Genomic DNA, 24436 nt, shown 5'->3' on the forward strand with positions numbered 1-24436 from the left:
TATAAAGCTTTTGCATGAGCAGTGGTCAAATTATTCAAACTACTTCTTTATAAAATAAGCATATTGAATTCTTCTGGGGTTTATTTTCCTGATGCAGTTTTTTTTCAGTGGTCTTGCAAGTTCACAAGATTTAATGCTTTTTAGTGACATTGTAAGCAATGCAAAATGGGTTTCCTGTAGTTGGGTGTGTTCTGCTTGTTTAACCATTTGGGCATAGAACCAGGGTGGCATCTACCAAAAGACTTCATTACAGCTTAGCCTTTCATAACCTCTGTTGTTCTTTTTTTCTATTAATATTCTGGCTAAATTAAGATATTTTTGTTTAACTCAAGTTACATTAATGCATTATCATATACTGGTAAATTTTCTTATTAATTGGTGTAGGAAATATTCTTAAATGAATTTCTATTTTTTATTTGAAGGCTTCCAGAGCAGATTTAGTCATCTTCATGGGATGCCAGCAAGAAATACAAAAAAGACTTCAGGAAACCAAAATGCATTGGTAGGTCCTGTCATTGATACTACATTGATATGAACCGTTCTTACTGCCTTCTTGCTTATAAGTGCATGTTCTTCTTATGCTTGTTTACTAATGTTACAGACAGGTAATGGAAAGGTAAGACTTTATGTCACTGCTATTTCTGTGCTTCAGACTCTTCCTACTACAGTTCTATTTTAATAGTAAATGCTAAAATGGCAAAAACAGACCAAGAATGTCCCTCAGTGCTTATTTAGCACTTTGTGTAGGAAAAGATACTTTGGTTTTCTTATAATAAACAAAATTTTCAGTATATATACTATGAGTATACAATTTTTTTTTTCTCTTAGAAAGAGAATCAAACCCAATTGATTTCAAACTTATCTAATACTGAAGACAGTCTAAGATGGGAATGTGGTTGTAGTGGAAATACTGACATGGCTGTAAGCAGTGACTGAGCATCTGGTGGGAAGGCAGGGCTAACCCAGGGAAGCTCATGTGCGTACAATGAACCTGAGTGACAGCACATGGTGGAGTCAGGTTCCACCTATTCCCATACCTCTTTTAAGGGTTGGCAGTGGGGGCTTGAGTATCTTGCTTGTGCTTTCTGTGTACCTGAAACCTTCTGAAGGTGAGCAGATTTTTTTAATTTGTTTCTGTGCACAGAGCTGTTGCATTTGAGCAAGTCCTTGCTTTCTTCAGCTTATGACTTTGCTGCTCCATTGTCATAGATGTGTTTTCCATTCTGTTACAGTGGTACAGTACTGAATTTATTTTTTTCAAAAATCTGTGTTGAAAATTTGTTCTTATTCTCATCTCTTTAATTGTCTGAGGGGAAAGGGCATAGGCAAAAAAATTAAGACAAATTATTGACACTCTTGTAGGTATCAGGTGTTACTTTGGACTAAGACTCTCTAAAGCTCTGATTACAAATGAGAATTGTTTGGTTTTTCTCAGTGTTTCTAGCTGTAGGAGTACTGTTTAGGAAATAATCCAGCTGTCTTTGCTTCTATATACAATATAAGTCATTGCATTTCACAATAGATTTTTTATAAATAATATTCTGATGAGTTTTTTAGAATTTTTTTTTTTGTTCGGAGGAAGTAATGAAGAGAGAGTTGGCCTCTTAACTTAAAATGTTAAAATATTATTTATTTTAGTGAAGTCTACTCTTTTCTTATCAGACAAGTGTTTAGAAGACAGTGAGAAATGTGTGAGACTATCACATTGAAATGTGTTATTAACTGTTAAGTAATGTAGCATTGACTTTCTTTGTTCTTTGAGAACAATAAATGATTTCAAGTTTTAATTTGCCTAAATGAAATAAGATATGCAATAGAACTTACATTTCACAGAAATATGCAGAAAATAAAAAATGAACTGTTAGAAGTGTAACTTGTATTTAACAGAGAAGGTTTTTAGCTATCCAGAATTGCCATTTGAGGCTGAATAAGTTGCCTTAAAACCTTGGCCTGTGATCTCTGCTGTTAGTGGTCGTGAATTAGATGAATGTTATCTAGTTCTTGGTTTCCTATCTACCTATTTTTATTTTTGGTTCAGTGCTTGCTTGAGCATATCTAGGATTTGTAGCCCATTTTCTAGGCTTATTGCAATTTCACTCTGGTATTTTATAGGAGCTATTATAACTGATAGGTTAGCTTCATGGTATTGATGATACATGGCTTAACTACCCTAAAAACCACCTTTTCCACTAAATTGTAAAAAGGTGATTAAGTTTCAGTTGATGAAGATATACTGTGAATGTGTATATATGATAAAAGCCTCTGTTTATTTTCTGCTATGGTTTTTAGGTTATCCTTAGGAGCCCATTTTGTCTTTCAGTCGTGATATCTGATATATAAATATAGTTATAAGGGAGACTATGATACTAATATGAAAGCTGATCTACTAAAGACTGATAATCCAGTTACAGTTATTAAATATGTCATTTACATAGTATTGTGATACAAGGTTGACATGTGAAAATACCCTCTAAACCACTGAGTTTAGACAGAAGATCATATATAGAATGGATGTGCAGTTGCCTCTTCAGATGTGGAGTTTTCTGACCTCCCTAAAGACTATTTATGTTTGTGGGCACATCTGCTGCATCTGTCTTTGCAAGAGCTCCTGTACTTCCTTTTAGGCAGTGATTGCTTCTTAAAGAAAATCTTTTTTAGGTACTTCAATGACAAAAAGTAATTTAATACTTGTGACGTGTGATAAAACAGAACAAGAAGTAATTACTGCTATTAGATGGTAACAGTGAAGACAAGCAAGAATGCTTTTAGAAAGATTAATATCCAGGGAAAAGAACACTGCATCCTCAACTCATTGAACAGAGTTGAGATGTGACTTAGCTCTTTCATTTTTCTAACAGCGAGGAATCTGATGTCTCTATCACTGCTTTTGAACAGACTTTAAGGGAGACCAAAAAAACCCAAGTGTATTTTTCTGCTAAGATATATTTCCTGAAGTACATGGAGTATATATTCAGTCTAGAGATGCATCGTCTGTATCTATGTAACATGAGCATATATTTAGTTAGTGCTTTGTAAGACATTGTGTTCAAAAATTTTTCTTCTGTGATATAGTTAAAGGTTTGTGCATGCAGCAGCTACTGTAGCCTTGAAAAAATTACTGGTTGCAAAAGTGCAAAATGCACAAGTAAGCTAATATTTTGTCAAAAATAGATGGTAGAATGAAGACTTCCAAAAGATACTGAAAACATGAACATGGTTCACCTATTGTCTCAATGGTTTCAGTGGTAGACATCTATAGAGGAATGACTTTGGTATATTCGATAGAAGTAATGTGCCTATCTGTAGCAGTCTAGGTAAAGCCCTCTAGATTTTATCAAGATGCATCACTTTTTTAAAAAAATTTTTAATTTTTTTTTTCTGTGAGTATGCTCAAACACTGAAAAAGGCTTCATAGAAAGGTGATTGATGCCCTATGTCCCTCCATGTTCAAGAGATGTTCAAAGAATGCCTTCAACAGGATGTTTTAACTCCAGGTTAGCCCTGAACTTGTCGGACAGTTGGATTAGAGGAGCTTTGGAGTTCTCTTCCAACTGAACTGTGCTGCTTGTGCAGATGCACACACTTTCATTTTTTTCTCCAGCTCTTTGCAACACATGAAAAAAAATTCTTGTCTGAAAAGTGATAAATATTTTAGCAGATCTTTCAAATCACTTCTATAAGGCAGAGACTAGGAATTAAAAATTTTATAGTCTTGCTAGATTAATAACAAAAGCAAAAATACAAACTTATTTTTTACACATTCTGAGTACATGTTACTTGTACCTTGTTTGAAAATAGTGTGTTAAACTGGATTTCTAGAATCCTCTCCAGCAATTTGTCATATCTAGTAACTTCAAAAGTACAGCCTGATAAATGAAGCAGCAAACATACAACACATTGTACCAAAATTGTATCACCCGGGAGTGTCATTTTGTTGCTTTCAGAAAGTGAGATAAAATACAAAAGTGTCTACTATTGTTCTGTTACTGTGGCTGTAGTCATTACGGAAAGTTATGCTTACAACTAACTGTTAAAAAACAAAGGAGAGGACCACAGTTCTTCTACCTCTGATTCCACTGACTTCTCTCTAGTCTTGGAGCTAGTGCAGAAGATGAATGAATTGTTGTTAGCAGTAGTACTGGTATTCTAATTTTGTGAACAAGTGCTTAATTCTAGATTTGAAAAGCCTTAAGAGAGTGTAGATTTGAAATTTTGACGTTTTGAGAATAGTCTGTGAAATGTTTGCTACCATTTTGTTTCTTGAAATAAGAAAATCAAATCAATATATCTGAGCGTGGTTTTAAGGAGGAAATCAAACTCCAAAATCATGAGACTAATGGCTGGTAGTCGCTACCTTAAGATATTTACAATAAGTGTCAGTGTTTTGTTTTTACAGCAAGTAAACGTGTATCTGAAGACAGAATGGAACCTTTTCTATATGGAGCTGTAGGATTTCTTTTGTATGTTTTTCTAAGATCCTCAGAAAGAAGTAATTGCAGAAGTGAATACTTACATGTTTATCCCACGTTAGAGACAGAAATGATGACCTGATATGAATGATTATAAGCAATCCTGAATTGGAAGGGCCATTTTGTAATCTTTAAATTAATAATGCTTCAGGTTGTGAGGTGAGCTATAGGAAAACCTGAAGCTTATGTATTTAGGGTTCTTTATTTTCCAGTGGAGAAGTCCAGATGCTGTGCTAGTACAGTCTTTCCAAAAGCATAATTATCTTTCTTTTACAGGTACTTAGACTGTTCTTTTACTAAATTAAATGTGATATATTGGACAGGACAACTTGTTTTTAATACATACATCATTCTGAATGTAATACTTTATTTCCATAAAAATTACAACAGGTACAAAGAGCACATAAAAAATTTGATAGAGCAAACTCAGGTACAAAACACTATTTTTTTTTCAATATAGTCACCACCACAGCTGTGTATTTTCACCACTGATGAAGAAGAGCCTGCATAGCATGCTCATAAAAATTTGCACCTGTGAAGGATGCCCACTGTGACAGCATTGTTGCTAAGGCAATGATAATTATTCAGTCTGTCTTTGATCAGGCTGAACAAATGTAACTTGGAAGGTGCCAGGCCATGTGATGGGTGTGGTAGTACAATCCCACCAAGACTGACAAGTATTCTCGATGATCTTCAAACTGGTATGGACCTGACATTATCGTGTTGCAAGTGAAAGGTTGTTGTCTTCTTTGGTCTGACTCTGGAAATTTGAGTCTTTGGCAGATTAGTCAGCGTCATAATGTAGCAGTTGAAGTTGATGATTTTTCCAGATTCCTGGAAAGCTGGGAGGATCCAGCCCTTTCTACTCCAGGAGACATCACTTTACTCACTGAGAGCTGTGTCTAGAATATTCTCTTCAGTGAGAAATTGAAATGTCACAACACCATGGACTGCTGTTTGATTCTGAGTAAAAGTAGTGGTGCCATGTCTTGTCACAGCAGTGTGATCCAGGAAACGGTTACGTTCAGCCTCATACTGTTTCAGTAGTTCTGGACAGGCTTGCATATGGTTTTCTTTCTTTTCCTGTGGGGGCCTTTTTGGGACCTCTCTGGTGTGAACTCTGTGATATTCCAGTGCTGCTACCGTTGTTTCCAACACATAAAAGGACATTCAGTGCTGTAAAATGGTTCCTGCAGATAAGCTGATTGAGATGCTTTCCATTTCAAGGTGTTGACAGCTGTGTGTGGCCATCTGAAAATTAGTTTGTCTTTCATGCTGCCGTCACCACTGCTGAGAAACACCACCTACCAGCTCACTGTGCTCACATCTGCTCTTTGGTCTCCATAAACATTCAGCAAGCATCAGTAAATGTCATGGGTGCCATTTCTTCTTGCATGGAAGAATTCAGTAACACGCCTTTCCGTTATGTACTTCCTTCTATGTGATACCATTCTGTTGGACTGCCCCTCTGCTGCTCTCTGTGGCATAACAATATATAATGGAATATTGGTGGGAAGGTTCAATCTTCCCACCTATGACCACGTGGACCAACATAATAAGATAAAATAGAGGGCAATGCTTTTGGAGCAGATCTCGCTGTATGAGCAGTAAACTGCATAACGTATATTATCAGGACAGTAAGAAGGGTTGCTGACGTATGCACATCCAAATGAATTGGAGTGGTTCAGTAATTATTGGTCCTTGCCTCTTAGTAACTGTCCCTTCACTTAGGGCTCAGTAGCTCTGTTGTGGTAGTGTTTGTGTTTTTTTCCAGTTTATTTTTAAGTGAATTAAGAGATCCCTGTAAACCATTGCAACTGATCACTTGATTCTTTTCAGTCTATCAGCTTTGATATCCACTGAAAATATGTTCCTGTCAGTTCCTTGCAATGTTATACAGTGAATTCCAACTTTAACTTGCTTTTTTCCTTTTTTCTGTATTAACTGTAGTCTCTAATTTGACAGATGCTTTTAAAGCCTGCATACTTACATATGAAAATAACTTTTGTATTTTGTTGTTTCTCAACTTCAATATAGGAGTCCTGCAGGTTATATTTATAAAGGTCAGGAAAGAAACTTATTCCCAGTTCTGAGAACTGAAAATTGTCTATTTAGGTGACCGTATTTACTGCCCACTGATGAGTAAACTGTTGTAACTTGTTTTAAAGGTATGTATTTTTAAACACAAAAAATTCACTTTAGTAAATATTAGAAGAAAGCAGTCCCACTTTCCTTTCTCCTTTGATGCACTCCTGTGATTTAGTATGCAAAGACCTGAAAAAATAGATACAGTACATTTACAGTAATTCTGTTTTTTTTAATCTCTAGATTAAAGTCTAGAGTCTGACTGGAGAAAGGAAATATTTTCTTGTTCAATACTGCTACTTTTTGCAAATGCATGCATGCAGTGATTGAGATTTTGTTGTCAATCTTCTTTTTAAAGCTGGGATCTGATAACTGTTGTAAATCTTAAGCAATTGAAGACAATTTAAAGTCCCTGGAATAAGAGTGTTGCTTGTTGAAAGTTACCATAAGGCAGCTTTCCTATGCATTGAAATGTAACGCATAAGCAAAAGATAAAAAAAAGACTGCATAAAAGCTAAACTTTTGGAAAAGCTAATATTTCAGTATGAAGTTGGTCATAAATATTTTAAAACTTTTTTCTCTTGCTCAGAAGAACAGTATGCCTACCTATATTTTGCCAGGTTGTGGAAAAAAGCGTGGAATAGTCACAGCATGCATAATACTTTAAAATTGTGAAGGTTTCATTAGAGCTTTCTTTGTATACAAATTGATATCTTTATTGTTAATTCCCTTATATCAGTGACATATATGCATATTTTTTTAAAGCTTTAATGTGATTTTTTTTTCTTGTAGGAGGACAAATTCAACTTAATTTGCATAGTGTTTTACTGCATCTTGTATTAAACGTTACTAGAATGTGGAAAGTGTTCTAAAAATATTTGGAGGTTGATGGATTAGTACTCTTCAAAGGGAAACAAAACACTAAATATTTCTAATCCTGCATTATTTACCGCATGGGTGGTTAAATGCTACTTTAAGCCCCATAAAATTAAAAGGGAGAAATCTGCCAACTGTAGCAGGAATTGGATTTAGGAAGAGTGGTACAGAGCCAAAATATTGCTACAGAATTAGATGTCAAAAATCTTCTTTAATAGTAGATATATAGTTCACAGTGCCTGGTTATGATTAATACATTTAATCTAAATCACTGAAAGTTGCTTTCTCCTTTTCCATAAAATACAATAGGACACAAATCAGTTTTACTGTAGGTGGATAACAATTGGAAAATAATGCATCTTCCCGCCCAATAAATTGTCAGTTATACCTTTTAACTAAAATCGATTCATCTTTCCAAAATTTATTACAATTTCTAATAATAAATCTTTTCAAATGTTTATTCATTTGCTTTTTGATACATTTGTGCCACTTTTGCTATGGTCTAATGTTTTTTCTTTTGATTCATTGTAAATTAGAAAATCTATTTTGAGTCAATTTTCTAGTTAAGAAGTTAAAATCTATAACCTAGCCATTTTTTCATAGTCTCCTTTGCACATTTTAATACCCTTGAACTTACAATCCAGTAAATTCTGATCAGAAGGTGATTAAAAGACTTTTCACTGCAACTTCTTGACTGAGGGCCAGATTCATAAAGCAAGTACTTAGGAGATTGTTCGCTGCTTTTCCCTGATTTGAAGAGGAAGATAGAAAGAATTCTATCAGATGAACAGAAACATAAGTTTTAGCCTAAGATTTTTAGTACAGATGATCAGAATTGCTATCCTTGAATTAAAGGCAGATGTAACCATGCAGAGTATGATATAAACCTCCTTTTTGTTGTATCTCTATAGCAGCAAGACAGAGATATCGGAAATAACTAAAGCACTCTGTATTGTTTCTGTAATTATCCATACTTACCTCTGAAGGTATGGTCATCTGTCTTTTCGTGTTCTTAATTAAAAAAAAACTTTTTAAGAAGAAAATATTTCAAAAGAAACTTCTCATCTCTTTCTCTAATGATTGATCTGCTAATCTGATCGGTGAAATTGTGTTCACTGTTCAGCAGTTTCCAGCTCTTTACATGATGAAATGTGTCAGAGAGAGATAGTCTTAATTTTTTTCCTAGATCCACTAATAAGCATGTTTCCTTTTCTCATTCAGTGAAGTAGTGTAATCTTTTACTTACTTTTCTGTCAATAATTTGGGATGAGAAGGTTGATCTAGTCTGTAGGAACATCAAATTACTTAATGTACGAGTTTGTTTTGTAATGTAAATGTCAGTGCTGGCAGAATGGAGGGAGAGCAGCTAGGAAATGTTTCAAACATACATGTGGGAAGATGACATTGATAATTTGAAAATGATCTATGGCATCGTTTGTTGGTAAATTTGTTTAGGTGAAAGCATCTTGGATTTTGAAGTGATTGATTCCAGAGTTGCTTAAAAAAAAATAAAAATCGTTTTTGTGGATGAATTGGAATTCATTAATTTTACAAATTACACAGTGAATAAAACAGATGTTTTCTTAGGTAAAGATCAGGTTTTAATTACAGGTCTTAGCTACTCATCTAAAAATAGTGTCAATATGTTAATGCCACTCAGAGTTATTTTTTTATTTTTTTCTGTGGAAATGCCCTTCTGTTACACATTTGTTAGACCTTAATTCATTAAAGTTTAGTCATATGCAAACAATCTAATACACAGAGTATTTATGACAGTGTATATATATGTCATAAGGCATCTATTTAGAGAACTCCTTAAGAACAAGATGGGTAGATATTACTTCTTTCAAATGTCAAAATTGATACTAGCTAGTTAGTCTTTTTCTTGTTATAAAATACACAATACAAAAATACTCGAAACAATTGAAATTTTCAATTTATGATTCTGGAAAGGATGAGTTTCTAGCAATTATGAATTTATATGAATACAGAGTCTCCTTAGGACTCTTATTTTAAGATATGTACTCTATAGAGACTACCATAGAATCGAATTTTGTTTTTGCACTTTCACAGACTGTTTTAAATATGTTGTTGGTTCTAAATGTTTAAAATATGTATTTTTTTTCACTGCCATGGGGTGATGAAGATCACCTAACTGGTACCAATAATTAAAGCAATTGAATGAGAAACTACCTTTGGAAGCAGCATTGGTGAGCAACAGCCTTGTAATGTGTATGCAGAAAGAGTAACTGTTCGTGTCACATGCTTGAAAAAAGCACTTAATGGAAGAAAACTAAGTGTCACTAAACATAGTTGCTAAAAGAAATATTCAATGGAGTACATTGATGCAGAGCTACAGATGAACTGTGAGATCTAGTAACTGTGATACTAGAAAAACATTACTATAATTTAAATATCTTCAGATTCAAGACATTATGTTCTCAACAAATTCTTTTTTGTTCAGCTATTACTGTTCAGCAGCTTTCATTGTTTTTATTTCAATAAATGAATATCTTGTATGGAAGAAAGTTCCTGTAATGTCTCAGTGTGTATGCATTTTCCTCAAATTAAGGAGCTTGTCTTATAGTGATCATGATTTCTCTGAAATAAAATATTACAGTATGTGTACGTAATGCCAACATGAAATGATTTTAAAAAAAAAAACCTTTAGTAGCAAATTCCAGTAGTAGTTCAGATGTTTGATTATATTTTTCTCTTCTTTTTGATGTTCTGAGCTGGAGATATGCTTTCTAAAATGTAATCTGTTTAGGTGAGGTTTTTTTGTTGTTTGGAGGCTTTGTTCATGCAAATGATTTAGCTTTTTCTGGAAAGTGAGATTTGTACGTAGAAGCATTGAATGGCTAAGGATGGGACAGTTAACCCAGGTAAACAGGCACCAAGCCTCTGTATTGGGTTAGATTGCATCGTTTGTATGTGAAGTCTGCCAGCTTATCATGTAGTGATGGTAAAAGTAAAAAAATGTTTTGTGTTTTTTTTATTTCATAGCTTTTACTAAAATAGTAGCAAAATAATCTAAGGTCACAAGGAACTGATGTGCAGCTTGTTACTGATTCTTTGAGAGAGGATGGTGGTCTTCCAGTTTTTGTTGTTTGTTTTGTTATTAACATGTTGAAAAATTCTAGATTTCTTTTGGCCATGTTTAATGGAAGGACTGAATAAGAAACTAGTAAGGCAAAGAAATTAAGTCTCAAAATAGTTAAAATGGTGGTTAATCTGTGAAGAGCGTTTGAATCAAATAGCCACAATAACCACTGAGAGCTATTTCACTAGGATAGTAAATACTATTTTCATTCAATTTTCAGTTAGGTCTTTGTTGCTGTGTATTATTCTTGAAAGAAGGCTAACATTGCCTCCTCTGCATAGGAGTGGTTAGGAATAGGTTGATGTGTAAATAGTTTGCTTTGGAAGGAAAATGCTATCCTCGAAGCATTGTCTGCTATGCTGTCTGTGGCTTTCAGAGTGTGTTCCTAAGTGCAGTTATTTCTTATGCCTTCAGAAGAAGATAAACAGGCTCTCTTGTCTACCTTAACCTAAAGAGAGAAATAAAACTGCCTGGAGATTCAGGTACATCTGACGTTCCCTTTATTTTACTCTGTCTTGCTGGAGGAGCTGCAAGTGGCCAGCCGTGCTGTCAGCGTACACATAGCCCAGAGGTCTCAAATGGCCTTGACTTGCACGAAATAGATTCATCCAGTAGGATGACAGAGCTGGCTGGCTGTTAAGAGAGCTAATCAAAGCAGACACAAGCCTAAGTATAATACCAGTTATTAGAAACTCTGCTGGCATTGGACTAATTAAACATAAACATCTAAAGCATTCATTTATTTCTTTATCAAAATTATCAAACTGATGAAGTGCCCACAGCTGGGGAGAGGTGGGACTTTTTGACCTCACTTAACCTTTCTAGTATAGCTAAGAGGATTTGTCTTGGCAGCCCCCTCTCCAAGGGGAGATCATTGAAACCATTAATGATCTATTCCTTGGCAAAATGCCTGACACAAATTCTTTCAGAGCAGACTTTTTCAAAGCTTTGCATACATTCCTTAACTCACATCTTTTAAGTCTGAACACTGAGGAAACTGGTTCTCCTGTATGTTTGTAGGTAATTCTACAACTTTAAAAGGCTGTGTGCTTTGTATAGATAACTCCTCTGGATCCACGTGTGCAGGGTCACTTAGTATCAACCAGGTTTTGTTTGGCCTAACAAAACAGAATTGCTTACTGTTGTTTCTTTGAGCTGCAGCACCTATATGATTAAGAACTCTTCTCTGAATAACAATTTGGGGAAGGCAGGAAAATTCCAAGCACAAAAGCAGTAATCCAGAACTGGATTGCTCTTGTATGGGTTCTTCCACCAGCCCTTTGGGGTTGTACCTTCTTCTCAGTCTCCTTTCCAGTCCTTCCTCAGGTGGCTTATTTGCTTCAACAGTTCCGCTCTGCTGTGTCTCCTGCCCTGCTTTATCTTGTTGCTCACTTGTTCTTTCTCATGTATTATTCTTGTCCTGATACCATCTTGTCTCCTCTGTCCTAAGGAACCTTTCTACTCTTGCATCTCCCTTGTGTCCCTTCACGTGTCTCTCCAAGAATTTTGCAGTGCTAATGTGAACTTCTCTAACACCGTCTTGGTGCATGATGTGTCTGTTGTTGAGCAGACTGATACCAACTGCCAGAGAGCAGTCCCTGACCATGTCCTACACAGGTCACCCCTACATCTTCTTTTGCTGTTAAAACCCTGCCACCTATGCTGAATGCAAGCCAGATAGCTTTGTCTTAGATTGGATATGTAGATGTTTACAGCAGTACAGTGAGAAACTTGAGGAGATTAGAGTGCAGGGAAAAGTTATTTTCAGAAGTGTTATTTTTCATTTGTCTATTGCTAAGGTTATTTATGCAAGCAATTTGCTTTAGTAAGGACTTAAGGACTTATTTTTATTAAGGACTTAATTTAGTAGTTGGGTAGAGATAGTGATAGGAGGATGGTTGGACTAGATGATCTTATAGGTCCTTTCCAACCTTATGAACTTATGAACTTATGAACTAGTAAAAGGAAATTTAGGACTGAAAACTCAAGTACATAGCCATGGCAAGATGTACTCCTATGTGCCTGCATAACCATGTGTATATAGCTTATTAATGCCAATCATTTTTTTATTTTTTAAGAAACTAGTCCAAATTATTTCTATAGAACCAGCTTGCTTCATAGTCAAGAGAAATAAATACACTTAATGCAGTGGTTAACTTCTCAGGATGCCAATATTTCACTGTAATGTAGAAAACGATGATTTTAGTAACTGTGTTCACTACACCTGATATGAACATATTTAATACAATCCCTGCTTTGAAAATGGTGTAAGATATAATCTCATGCTCTACAGAGGAAGGAGTAACTCTTTGATGCTGTAATCTCAATTCATAGATACTAAATTCTATCCTTTTCCTCTAGTCCTAGCCTTGATATCTTCAATTAGTTTAGTATTTCTGAGCATTTAGAGCTAACAAATTCTGAGGAAGAGGGTCTTGGGTGAAGGGTTTCCATTTATGTGGGTTTTCATTTCTCTCTAATAGTTAGTAATACCTTCACTTCCATTTAATAGGACTGGAAGAGCACATTAAGTCACAGGGCAGAGGGTTATGAATTATGAACATACAACTATTTGTATTTGTTATTTCTAATCATATTATGGGACTAACTTCTCAGTACTGATTGAATATATAACAATAAGGCCTAATTTAGCCTTTTTATTAAATGCATCCCCTTTTAAGCTATTGGTTTGTAGTACTGTGTGAATATACTTATTGAAAAGGATTCAGGTTGCATCTTGGAGGAGGAAAAAAAAAAGAGCAGTAATTCTGGAGTACTGTCAGAAGAACCTTGAAATTGAATTACAGCTTTAATATTCAAACTGGGGCATGTATTGTTATTTGTGATATATGTAAAATGACTTTTATAGATGAAATTTAAAATCGGTGACGCAGAGTAGGTTTTATAGTGCATGGGCTTTAAGAAGAGCAAGGAAAGATGTTTGATGTAAAGCGTGTGGCAGAAAGATGCATATTTATTAAATTAATTTTAAAATGGGGGTATGATAAAAAAAGATTGTTCTTGCTGATAAATTATTCTGATGATATTCTGTTGCAAAAAACAGATTCAAACTGTTTCTTGCAGTTAATAATAATTTTATTAAATATTCTTCATATTTACTAGAAACAATTAAAATAATGAAATACTTACCTTATGAAACAGTATAAATTAGCCATGTCAAATCCTAGTGTTTGAGGCTTTCATTTTCAGAATAGCTTTAACTATTGCTTAGCTGTTAGAAATGAAAGCATTTATGCTCACTGTACTTTTTATCCATTTCCAGTATACAAAGAGGAAAGCCTTATCACTTTTCCTAAAAATCGAATTGCTGAATTCCATTTTCAGTTATTTAATCCAATCTCTCAGTTCTAATGGTCTATTGTAGTACTTACAGGTAAAATAATAATCAGTTTCTACCATTCACTGCAAATTTAGCGTAGCATCATGGTGAATGAATGGTTGGCCTTATTAACACTAATTTGTTATGATCAAAGTTGTAGTCTGATTTCAAATCACTATGAAGTTGCTGTTTCTGCAAATAAATTCATCAACAACTTTGATTATGTGCTAGGGTGTAGCAAGAAGAAAAGTGGCGTTGCCAAGTAAAATATTTCTATATATAAAAGTGGTATGTAACAAAGGTAACAATTGTTTCTAAGGTAAGCAATTATAACTTCATATATTTAGGAGTAATAATTTCATTGGTGAAGTATATTCTAAGTAACTTGAAATATATACAAAACTTCTTTAACTTGAGATCCTTTTGAGCAGCTTGCCTGTTGCTACTTCTCAAATAATTACTGTTTAGGTACATAGAAAGAATCTCCCACTCCCACAGTGCCTTGTACTAACAGAAAAAAGAAACGTGTTTCAACCATAATTTGTTTTAAAATGTATATTTATATATATTTTGTGTGGCCTCTACATTTTTGTCTGTATTTCTATGGGCAATTGAGTTTTAAGTTTGTTCGCTTTTACTGGAAGTTTATTAAAAATAATATACCTAAGACTGCAAAACTAGGAAAGCTAACAGTGGTTTTGAAGTAACAAAGAAAGAATATGTGGAGTAGTAGAAGCAAGTGGGAAATTTTTATTTACCCTTGGGACTTTTAGTGTTATGCTCTTTTCATAGGTTCATAAGGTTGGAAAGGACCTATAAGATCATCTAGTCCAACTATCCTCCTATCACTATCTCTACTCAACTACTAAATCAAATCCCTTAGCACCTCATCTAAACGCTTCTTGAACAGCGCTAGGGATGGTGCCTCAACCACCTCCCTAGGCAGGCCATTCCAGTGCCTGACCACTCTTTCAGAAAAGAAATGCTTCCTCAGGTCTAATCTAAATCTTCCCTGGCACAACTTGTGGCCATTCCCTCTCGTCCTGTCGTTATTTATCAGGGAGAAGAGGCCCACCCCCTCCTCACCACAACCCCCCTTCAGGAAGTGGTAGAGTGCAATAAGGTCTCCTCTGAGCCTCCTCTTCTCTAGACTAAACAATCCCAGCTCCCTCAGCCACTCCTCATAAGACTTGTGCTCCAGACCCCTCACCAGTTTTGTTGCCCTTCTCTGAACACACTCCAGGGCCTCAATGTCCTTCTTGTAGTGAGGGGCCCAAAACTGAACACAGTACTCGAGGTGCGGCCGTACCAGAGCTGAGTACAGGGGGATGATCACCTCCCTGCTCCTGCTGGTTACACTATTTCTAATACAGGCCAGGATGCTGTTGGCCTTCTTGGCCACGTGGGCACACTGCCGGCTCATGTTAAGCCGAGCATCAACCAACACCCCCAGGTCCTTTTCCTCTCTACATTCTTTAAGCCATTCTGCCCCAAGCCTATAGCATTGCATGGGGTTATTGTGGCCAAAGTGCAGGACCCGGCACTTGGTCTTATTGAACCTCATCCCATTTTGCTCAGCCCAGCTATTCAGCCTATCCAAATCCCTCTGAAGGGCCTCCCTACCCTCAGGCAATTTGACGCATCCTCCCAACTTGGTGTCATCTGCAAACTTACTGAGGGTACACTCAATTCCCTCATCTAGGTCATCAATAAAGATATTAAACAAGATGGGCCCCAAAACTGACCCTTGGGGGACACCACTTGTAACAGGACACCAGCTGGGTTTAACTCCATTAACCACTACCCTCTGGGCACGGCCCTCCAGCCAGTTCTCCACCCAGAGAAGAGTGAACCTGTCCACACCACAGGCTGCCAGTTTCCTCAGGAGAATACTGTGGGAGACCGTGTCGAAGTCCTTGCTGAAGTCCAGGTAGACTACATCAACAGCCTTTCCCTCATCTACCTGTCTGGTCACCCAGTCATAGAAGGAGATGAGGTTGGACAAGCATGACCTGCCCTTGGTGAACCCGTGCTGGCTGGGTCTGATCCCCTTGTTGCCATGCACGTGTCGTGTGATTTCCCTCAAGATCATCTGCTCCATAACTTTCCCTGATACCGAGGTCAGGCTGACAGGCCAATAGTTCCCTGGGTCTTCCTTACAGCCTTTCTTGTAGATGGGAGTCACATCGGCAAGCCTCCAATCTTGTGGGACTTCTCCAGATAACCAGGAATTCTGATAGATGGCAGAAAGTGGCTCGGCAATCACCTCTGCTAGCTCCCTCAGCACCCTTGGGTGGATCCCATCTGGCCCCATGGACTTGTGGCAGTTCAGATGGAGGAGATCTCTGACCATCTCTGCTTGGATCACAGGGGGTACATTATGCGCCCTGTCCTGGACTTCCAGGTCAGGGCAAGTACCCTGTGGACAACTGCTCTGTCTATTAAAGACAGATGTGAAGAAGGCATTGAGAACCTCAGCCTTTTCCTTATCATCTGTGGTTACATTCCCTGCCTCGTCGAGTAAAGGAGAGAAATTTTCCTCTCTTGCTGTTAATATATTTGTAAAAGGGTTTCCTGTTCTCCTTTACAGCAGTAGCCAGTCTAAGTTCAAGCTGGGCTTTAGCATTTCTAACTTTCTGCCTGCAAATCTTGGCCAGTTCTCTGTAGTCACCTCAGGTAGCTTGTCCCATCTTCCAGAGGACATAGACTCTCTTTTTCTCTCGGAGTCTCAACAAAAGTTCCTGGTTCATCCACACTGGTCAAAAAGACCAGTTTTTCTCCTCCGGCTTGACTTATGGGACTCTGGGACAGCCTGCTCCTGTGCCTTTAAAATTTCCATCTTGAGGAGCATCCAGGCTACCTGGACCCCTTTACCCCTCAGGAGCAAGTCCCAAGGGACCCTTGCAACAAGCACCCTGAACAGGTCAAAGTCTGCCCTCCGGAAGTCCAAGGTAGTAGTTTTGCTAGTCACCCTCTTGACATCACCCAGAATAGCAAACTCCACTATTTCATGGTCACTCTGGCCAAGACAATCTCCAACCTTCACATCCCCTACTAGTCCTTCCCTGTTAGTGAAAAGTAGGTCTAGCAAGGCATCTCCCCTGGTAGGCTCTTGCACCAACTGTGTCAGGAAGCAATCATCCACACATTCTAGAAATCTCATGGACTGCTTCCTCTGCGCAGTATTATATTTCCAGCATATGTCAGGGAAGTTGAAGTCCCCCATGAGAACGAGTGCTGGCCATCGTGCAACATCTACGAGTTGTTTATAGAACACCTCGTCTATTTCTTCATCCTGACTAGGTGGTCTATAACAGACCCCCACCACAATGTCACTCCTAAAGACCATCCCCCTGATCCTTATCCACAGGGACTCTACTTTATCTTTTCCAACCTCAAGCTCTTCAACATCAAAACACTCTTTGATATAGAGAGCTATGCCACCACCCTTTCTTCCCTGTCTATCCCTTCTAAAGAGCTTGTAGCCATCAATCCCAGTATTCCAGTCATGGGAGAGGTCCCACCATGTTTCTGTAATAGCCACAAGGTCATAGTTAGCCTGCCTCACAATGGCTTCAAGCTCTTCTTGTTTATTGCCCATGCTGTGTGCATTGGTATAGATGCACTTCAGCTGAGATATCTGCCTCACCCCTTTCTCCAGCACAGCCTCCTTAGGCTCTTTACTGGTGAGCCCTGTTTTATCCCCTTCCCCCATCACAGCTAGTTTAAAGCTCTCTCAATGAGTCCAGCTAGCTCCTGTGCTAGGATTCGTTTCCCCCTTTGGGATAGGTGCGTCCCATCAACAGATAACAGGCCAGGAGCCGAGTAAACTGCCCCGTGGTCAAAAAACCCAAAGTGTCTGTCTCTACACCAACCTCTCAGCCAATTATTCATCACCTGTGTTTTCCTAGCCCATTCTTTGTCCTTCACTGCCCCAGAAGGTATGGAAGCAAACACCACTTGTGCTCCCACCCCTTGAACTAATTGCCCTAATCCCCTGAAATCTCTTTTCATAGTTCGCAGACTTCTCTGAGATATTTCATTGCAGTCTGCCTGAACTATGAGTAACGGGTAGTAGTCGGTGGGGCGTATCAAATCTGGGAGTCTTCTAGCAATGTCCCTGATCCGGGCCCCAGGGAGACAGCACACTTCCCTGCGGTTTGGGTCTGGTCTGCAAATGGGGCCCTCAGTTCCCTTTAGAAGGGAGCCACCCACTACGATCACCTTCCTTTCTTTCTTAGTAGCAGCAGTCTCAATGCACGGAGGTGACTGCCTTGCCATTGGTGACCTCCTGCGGGAATCTTCCTGCACTTCACCCCATATCACCTCTTCAACATCCAATGCTGCAAATCTATTGCTTAGGGGTATCTGGGGACACTGGGGAGGCAGAGGGGTTGCCCACAGTACCGAGCAGGGTACCGAGCAGGGACACTCTGCCAGCCCTCTCTGTCCCTCAGATATCCCCCTTCTGCCCTACGGGGACAGGTCAGGGAGTCCGTCACCAACTGCGGGGGATCTCCCCGGTGCCTTTCTCTCTGGTGCTCTAGGGAGCTACTCCACCAGTCAATCTCCCGCTCACAGTCCCTGATGGCCCTCAGTCCTCTCAACCTCCTCTTTCAGTTCAACCACCATGTTAAGCGGATCTTCCACCTGCTCACACCTTGCACAGGAGAACTGCTTAGCACCCTCATCTAGTAGTAGCAGGCTCTGGCACTCCTTGCAACCAGAGACCTGTGTAGCTACGCTTCTAGGCAGACCTTCTGTCTGGGTCGCCACAGCCTTTTTAAGGCAAGCCCTCTGTCTAGTAGAGACCATCGCACAATAAAGAATAAAAACAAATAAATGAAAAACTGAAAGTAAATAAATAATAGTTTATAATAATACATATATTGATATGAATTGTAATAACTTAAAAATAAATAAATAATAATAATTAAATATATATAAAATAAACACAAACAAACAGTGGGTAGTGACACTTCGCTGCCCTCCCTGAGCCCTATTCAGCTGAGGGGTGTGGGCAAGGGCGCTGAAACCCTGGCAACGCCTATGCCTCGTTAGCCTCTCCCGAGATCAGCCGTAGGGTCTGGCCGCTCTCACTGGGTTCCCGAGAGACAGGAACCCCCTGAAAACCCGCCCTGTACCTCAATCAGCCACTGCAGCTCCGGCTGTGCCGATTTCAAAGCAGTTGATCACGAGGACTCAACCTCTTCTGATATCCATTTTACTGATAGTCACCTGAGTTAGAAATTCATGATGTTATCACATAGTTGGACCTGATTACAAAACAGACAAACTTTGAGCGTTCTGATCTTTTTCTTTTTTCATACACTGGATGTTTGTTTTTTTAAAATTCACATGATAAATAAGTTAATACTAAGTAGAGTTGATTTTAATGTTTTTATTTTTAGTTAGTACTTTTTTGTTTCAAAAGGTTTATTTATGTTATTCATTGCTTACACCTACGTGTCTCAAACCATTTTATCTTGTCAAAAAGTCCCAAGAAGAAAATACTGATTTGTATGTGCTAAGTGCACCTGTAGTTTGAGCACTTTTAAATTAAAATATATCACTTGTTCCAAATGTATTGATTTATACATCTCTCTGTCAATATTAAGTAGAGCATCTTTTCCAATAAGTTAAAAAAGATGTGGCGAGGCAGATTACATTTAGTGAGTTGGTTTAAGTTTATATTTCTGCATGTTACCTGTTTGTGTATTTTTTGCTCTTTTGCCCTTTATTCTCAATCACTGTTACACATACTTGAAATGTCTGCTGACAGTGTGGACAGTTATACACTCATACAAAATTGCAGCAATTCAGATATGACCCAACTTGAGCTTTCTGAGCTTTGGATTCTGAACAAATGGTTAAAAAGGCAATTCTTCCTGAGTCAGATTGTGTTTTCATTTATGGACTTCTCAAATCTTAAGCTTAAAGGTGATAAAAATAATTATGAATTCTCAAAATGACCAATTGAACTGTAAATGTTCTTGAGTAATATTTTACTTCTATTCCTTTTTTTTATTGGAAGTGATAATCAAGTTATCTCTTATATCTACTTGTTTTCATCAGCTAGCTGCTTGCTCTTTACAAGATTTATCATTGCATACATTTTCTCCTTATCTTTTCCTTCTGTTCTTTAGTGCTTTGAAGGTTAAACTGTTTTATTTATTCTAAGTAATTATATGACCAATTACGTAGTACTTGATGAACTGTAGGTGCATCCTTGAACTTGCTTTGTTAAAACATCTTTGTCTGTATCTCTGTCTGTTCTACCTGCTCTGCTGATTGCTGACCTGGAGTATAGGTGAGTTGTAAAACTGGACATAACATTTACAAGTTGAACTTAGCAAATATTTCATATTTGACTCACACCAGAATGCAAGACTTTCTGTTTGTAAACATAGTCTTAGAAGATCATGCCTGGTAAGCTCACGTGAATATTTAGAAACTCCAGGTAAATCCACTCTGGGGCAGACAAGTTCCATAAGAACTATGTTGTTAGAGGTTTTTTGTTTGTTTGTTTTCAAACACTGTCATCCCAACTGCTTAAAATCTAGCAAGTGACAGGTGGTTCTGCAAACTGGATATGTAGTTTCCATGTGCAGTGGTATCTCATTGCTGTTGCTTACAAGAGTCTTGTAACATTGAAACATCCATGAATGCTGTTGAATCTATGATATTTATTCTGTACACATGCAAGAAAAATTGCTTATTCCCAGAATTTATTCATACCTGTATACACTGTGACTGAAGAAAAAAAAATCTGCAGCTTCATCTCCCCAACCTACACTGAAATTCAGGGTATCTTAACTTAGACTTCCTAATGATAATTAATTGCAATACTTAACTAGAATTGTATAGCCTCTTTTGTGAAAGTATATTTCAGTGATGTCAGTAGCTCTTTCCTCCAGCATACTAAGTCTGTTTTGTTAGGATGCGAGGGAGGACAGGTTGTTTTATCTATTTTCATTCTGTGGATGGGAAGTCAGTTTTTAACTTGATGTTTTTTTTAAATGGGAATTAGGTAAGCTATCATCAGTTCTCCTATGTTTCCTGCCCCATTCTAATAATTTCAGAAACTCCTTGTTAAAATTGACAAGTTGTTCAGAAAGAAAGCATTATTAGATTCCTTAAGTTTCTTGAGGAAAAAGTTGCCAGAATGAGGTGACGACCCTAGATTTAATGATTTCCCCATATGAAAGGCTGTGCCATAAACTCAGTTATTAGCATGAGAGAAACCCGTGTGGGAATGACCTTATAAATGCTTCAACATTAGATCAGTGTTTGTTCTTTTGTTAGACCTCAAAGTCAGTTAGATGTCGTATGTAAAGCCATAAGGAGCTAGGTGAAGTTGCTTGTTTTCTTTCCAGTTAAGTGTCCATGTCTAAAATACATCATGAATAAGAAGAGATAACTAGAGTAAACCCTTAAGAAACAATGAAGTTAACTTACTTCTATTAAATGCTATCTTCTGTTACCCTTAATTATTTTTGATTTATTTATAATTTAGTTTATTGTACATGAAGTTGTTTTTACTTACAGAAGTTGTACTGAATTCTTTGTGATGTGGCAGATCTATGTTTGTAGTGACCTCTAATTCTTACTATAACTATTGTCTGAGTATTCTGAAAGTGTAGTGTTTTTCCTGTTTTGTTAGTGTGTATGGTTAAATTTCCCTAAGGTGCTGATAAAGAAGATTCTTGGCGAGTTTTCAAGAAGGTTGAGTCCATTGAGTTTCAGGAATGATGGGTCAAGGAGGAAACAAACGTGCTTCCTGGTAGCACAGAATAAGAATTGGGTCTTTGCTTGTTGTAGTCAGGTGAAGCGTATAGCAGGAAAGATAATACTAGAATTTACAAGAATTATTTGAATTTGGACCATATATGAATCATGTTTATTTTGATCAGCACTGTTAAGTATCAAGTAAAATGAGGTAACCACTATACATGTATCCTCATGCTGTTTTTTTAGCCATCACTTGGAATTCTAAATTACCAGTAATACAACAGTTTCATTCCTTCTAATTTCTCATTGCATTTTATTATATCACCTGCAACATGGGATATTCATTAGGACCAAATAAGCAAACTGAATATTATATTGATTGTAAATTCCTTGAATATGACTAATTCTTCTTTGATTTATATAGGAACAGAATTTGTTGCTCAGTATTGCTGATCATGGATGAAAACTTATGTCATAGCTGTGTAATTCTGTAGGAATTCAATACTTTTGCTGTAAATAATTGTTTTGTATTATTGCAAAATGGCACTATTCAGGAGATAATTTTACACAATCTCTCTGGTGATTTTGACATGTTTATCAGCAGTATTGGTATCTTTGTTAGGTAATACAAGCAAAATGTATATACTTCATCACAACTTCTTATTAGCTTTCTTACGATGCTGATTTTTGTCCCTTATCTTATACTAACGGAAGCTGTATAACTAGATCTAGACCAGAGGAGAAAATTGTTTGCAAATTTTTTTCTGTATAGTTGTTCCATGCAGCAACACAACTTTCACAGATGTAGTTAATTTTTAGAAAGGAATTAAAGAATTATGATAGCATTTTGTGATAATGCCTGGTTGCAGTTTGATAATTGTCTCAATAAATGATTGGTAAGAATTCCAGCTGTACCTTTTTTCATCATATTCTGGAATATTTAAAAAGATGTACAAACACAAATTAAATCCTAAATGTCTGGAGTCTGCTGACTTGGTGGGGATTGCTGCTTTTAACTGAGGTGTTGGTTTTTTTTTAATGTTTTATTCATTTAATTACAATAATTCTGAAGATCTAAGAAAAATACCTCCAATGTAAGTTATATTACTTCATGCCATACAGGTAATTGAGGTTGAAGTAAGTTCTCAGTTTAATGTCATGTCATATAGTTTTGTCTTAGTGTACTCCAATACTCTAGGTTTTCACCTTGTTTTGTGATTGGCTTGAACAGTAGTGTATATAATATAACTGCTACTTCTGGGATATTATCAGAGTTTAAATACTTTATTCTGTATGAAAATATTTCTTAGTATTTTTCAGGATTTTTTAGAAAAAGAAAATAAAATAAACAGAACATCAGTGCTAGCTGTACACTCAGACATCTGCTTAATCCTTATCCCCTTTGCATTGTCAATACCCATCTAATTCCACTTTAACAACAGTAATTGGCTGATGGAGTAGCAGATATAGATTTGTTTTCCTGATGACTCCTTGACTTTTTTCCTCTGGTAATACTAATAGAATTCCAAATCCTTACTGGTGTGATCATGTCATGAGTAGGTCAACAGTCATGTCAAGGTCCTATTGGAAACTTCATAGCCAACATCTTAATTTAGACTTAGCTATCTTTTTTCTTGTATGTGCGATTGTAAGCAATTCTTTCAAGTATCACACTCATTCCATTATAACACAATTCATTTGATGGAAAGGGAGGCAGTTCTGCATGTGAATTATTTACTGAATGCTGTCCAAATACAAATCTAGTAAGTTTTTTTCCAGATGTGTTGTCTGAATTTTCAGGAGCTTGAAGAAATGAAAATACTGCTTATTTAAGTTTTTCAGTTATTTCAGTCTTTCAGTTAGTGAGAATTAAAGCAGGTACTTTTGTGTTTCTAATCTTTAAGAAAAGCATGTATGAGATATGGACGTGTAAGGTTTCTTGTGTGTCTGAGTTGGTACGGTGGTTTCCTGCCACCAGAAGGAAAAGCTGTCTTTTTTCAAGATCGTTTGTTTTAACTCTATTTTAGTTTTTACACTCTTCTCGTACTTGCTTCATACTGTGTTGTTTCTTCCTGTTGCAACATTTCTGGGTTGTAAGGCCCGTTTCTGAGCTATGTCAATTTACCAGAATGAGGGGAAGAGGAAAATAAGGCTTTTCTCTCTAGATTAGATTTCTGTGATAAGAAAATGAAGTTGACAGCAGGATGGAAGGGGGAATGTAGGGCAGACCCTTTCAGCAGTAGTGAGTCATTTAGGACAGGCTGGGTTTCCTGGTGGGATTTTGCCTTTAGGTTTTATTTATGTAACTTAAAATTGAGAAGTAAAACTCCATGAGCTTGTGTTGTGGTATTAAAATCTGAGCTTGGTGACCTAATTACAGTCTTTCTCATGCCCATACGTTTTTGTCTTTCTGTTACTTGAAGCTTTGTAGTTGTTTTGAGGACTAATATGTATCCACTGTGGGAATAGGAAGTATGTCTGTGGTTGACTTGAAGTAGCATTGCAGAAGTTCTGTTACTGACTTCAATAAGGACAGAGTAGGCTGTATATACTCACATTGTCAAAAAAAAAAAAAAAAAAGACAAGCCTGTAGCAACTGATTAAGTGCACTTGTCTCTTAAAGCATGTCAGATCTAATTGACTGGTTAAGAGCCAATTTTGGCAGAGACTTGATCTCACTTCGTCTTTTGGCTAACTCAATAGTATTCAACATTGAAAGAGTGCATGCAGTCTCTTGATAGAGATTTATGCTCTTGACCAGGTGCTTAAATTTTACAGGGAAACATTTAAATTCAAGTGCTTTGGTAGTCCTATATCAGAAGCAATGCCTGT

General features: G+C 37.1%; 1 protein-coding gene across 2 annotated transcripts in view; it reads left to right on the forward strand.

Annotated features, from left to right (window-relative positions):
* The window catches only part of GPATCH2 (G-patch domain containing 2), a 100737-nt gene that overhangs the window by 16135 nt on the left and 60166 nt on the right, over positions 1-24436 (forward strand). For both annotated transcript variants that reach the window (XM_065744028.1, XM_065744110.1), the window contains exon 5: positions 423-502. In XM_065744028.1, coding sequence (XP_065600100.1) covers positions 423-502 — 80 coding nt within the window. The remainder of the gene's footprint in view (positions 1-422; positions 503-24436) is intronic.

The sequence above is a fragment of the Cyrtonyx montezumae genome, unplaced genomic scaffold (genome assembly GCF_038088225.1).
Source record: "Cyrtonyx montezumae isolate F1298 unplaced genomic scaffold, pur_monq_1.0 scaffold_0, whole genome shotgun sequence".
NCBI classification, from domain to species: Eukaryota; Metazoa; Chordata; class Aves; order Galliformes; family Odontophoridae; genus Cyrtonyx; species Cyrtonyx montezumae.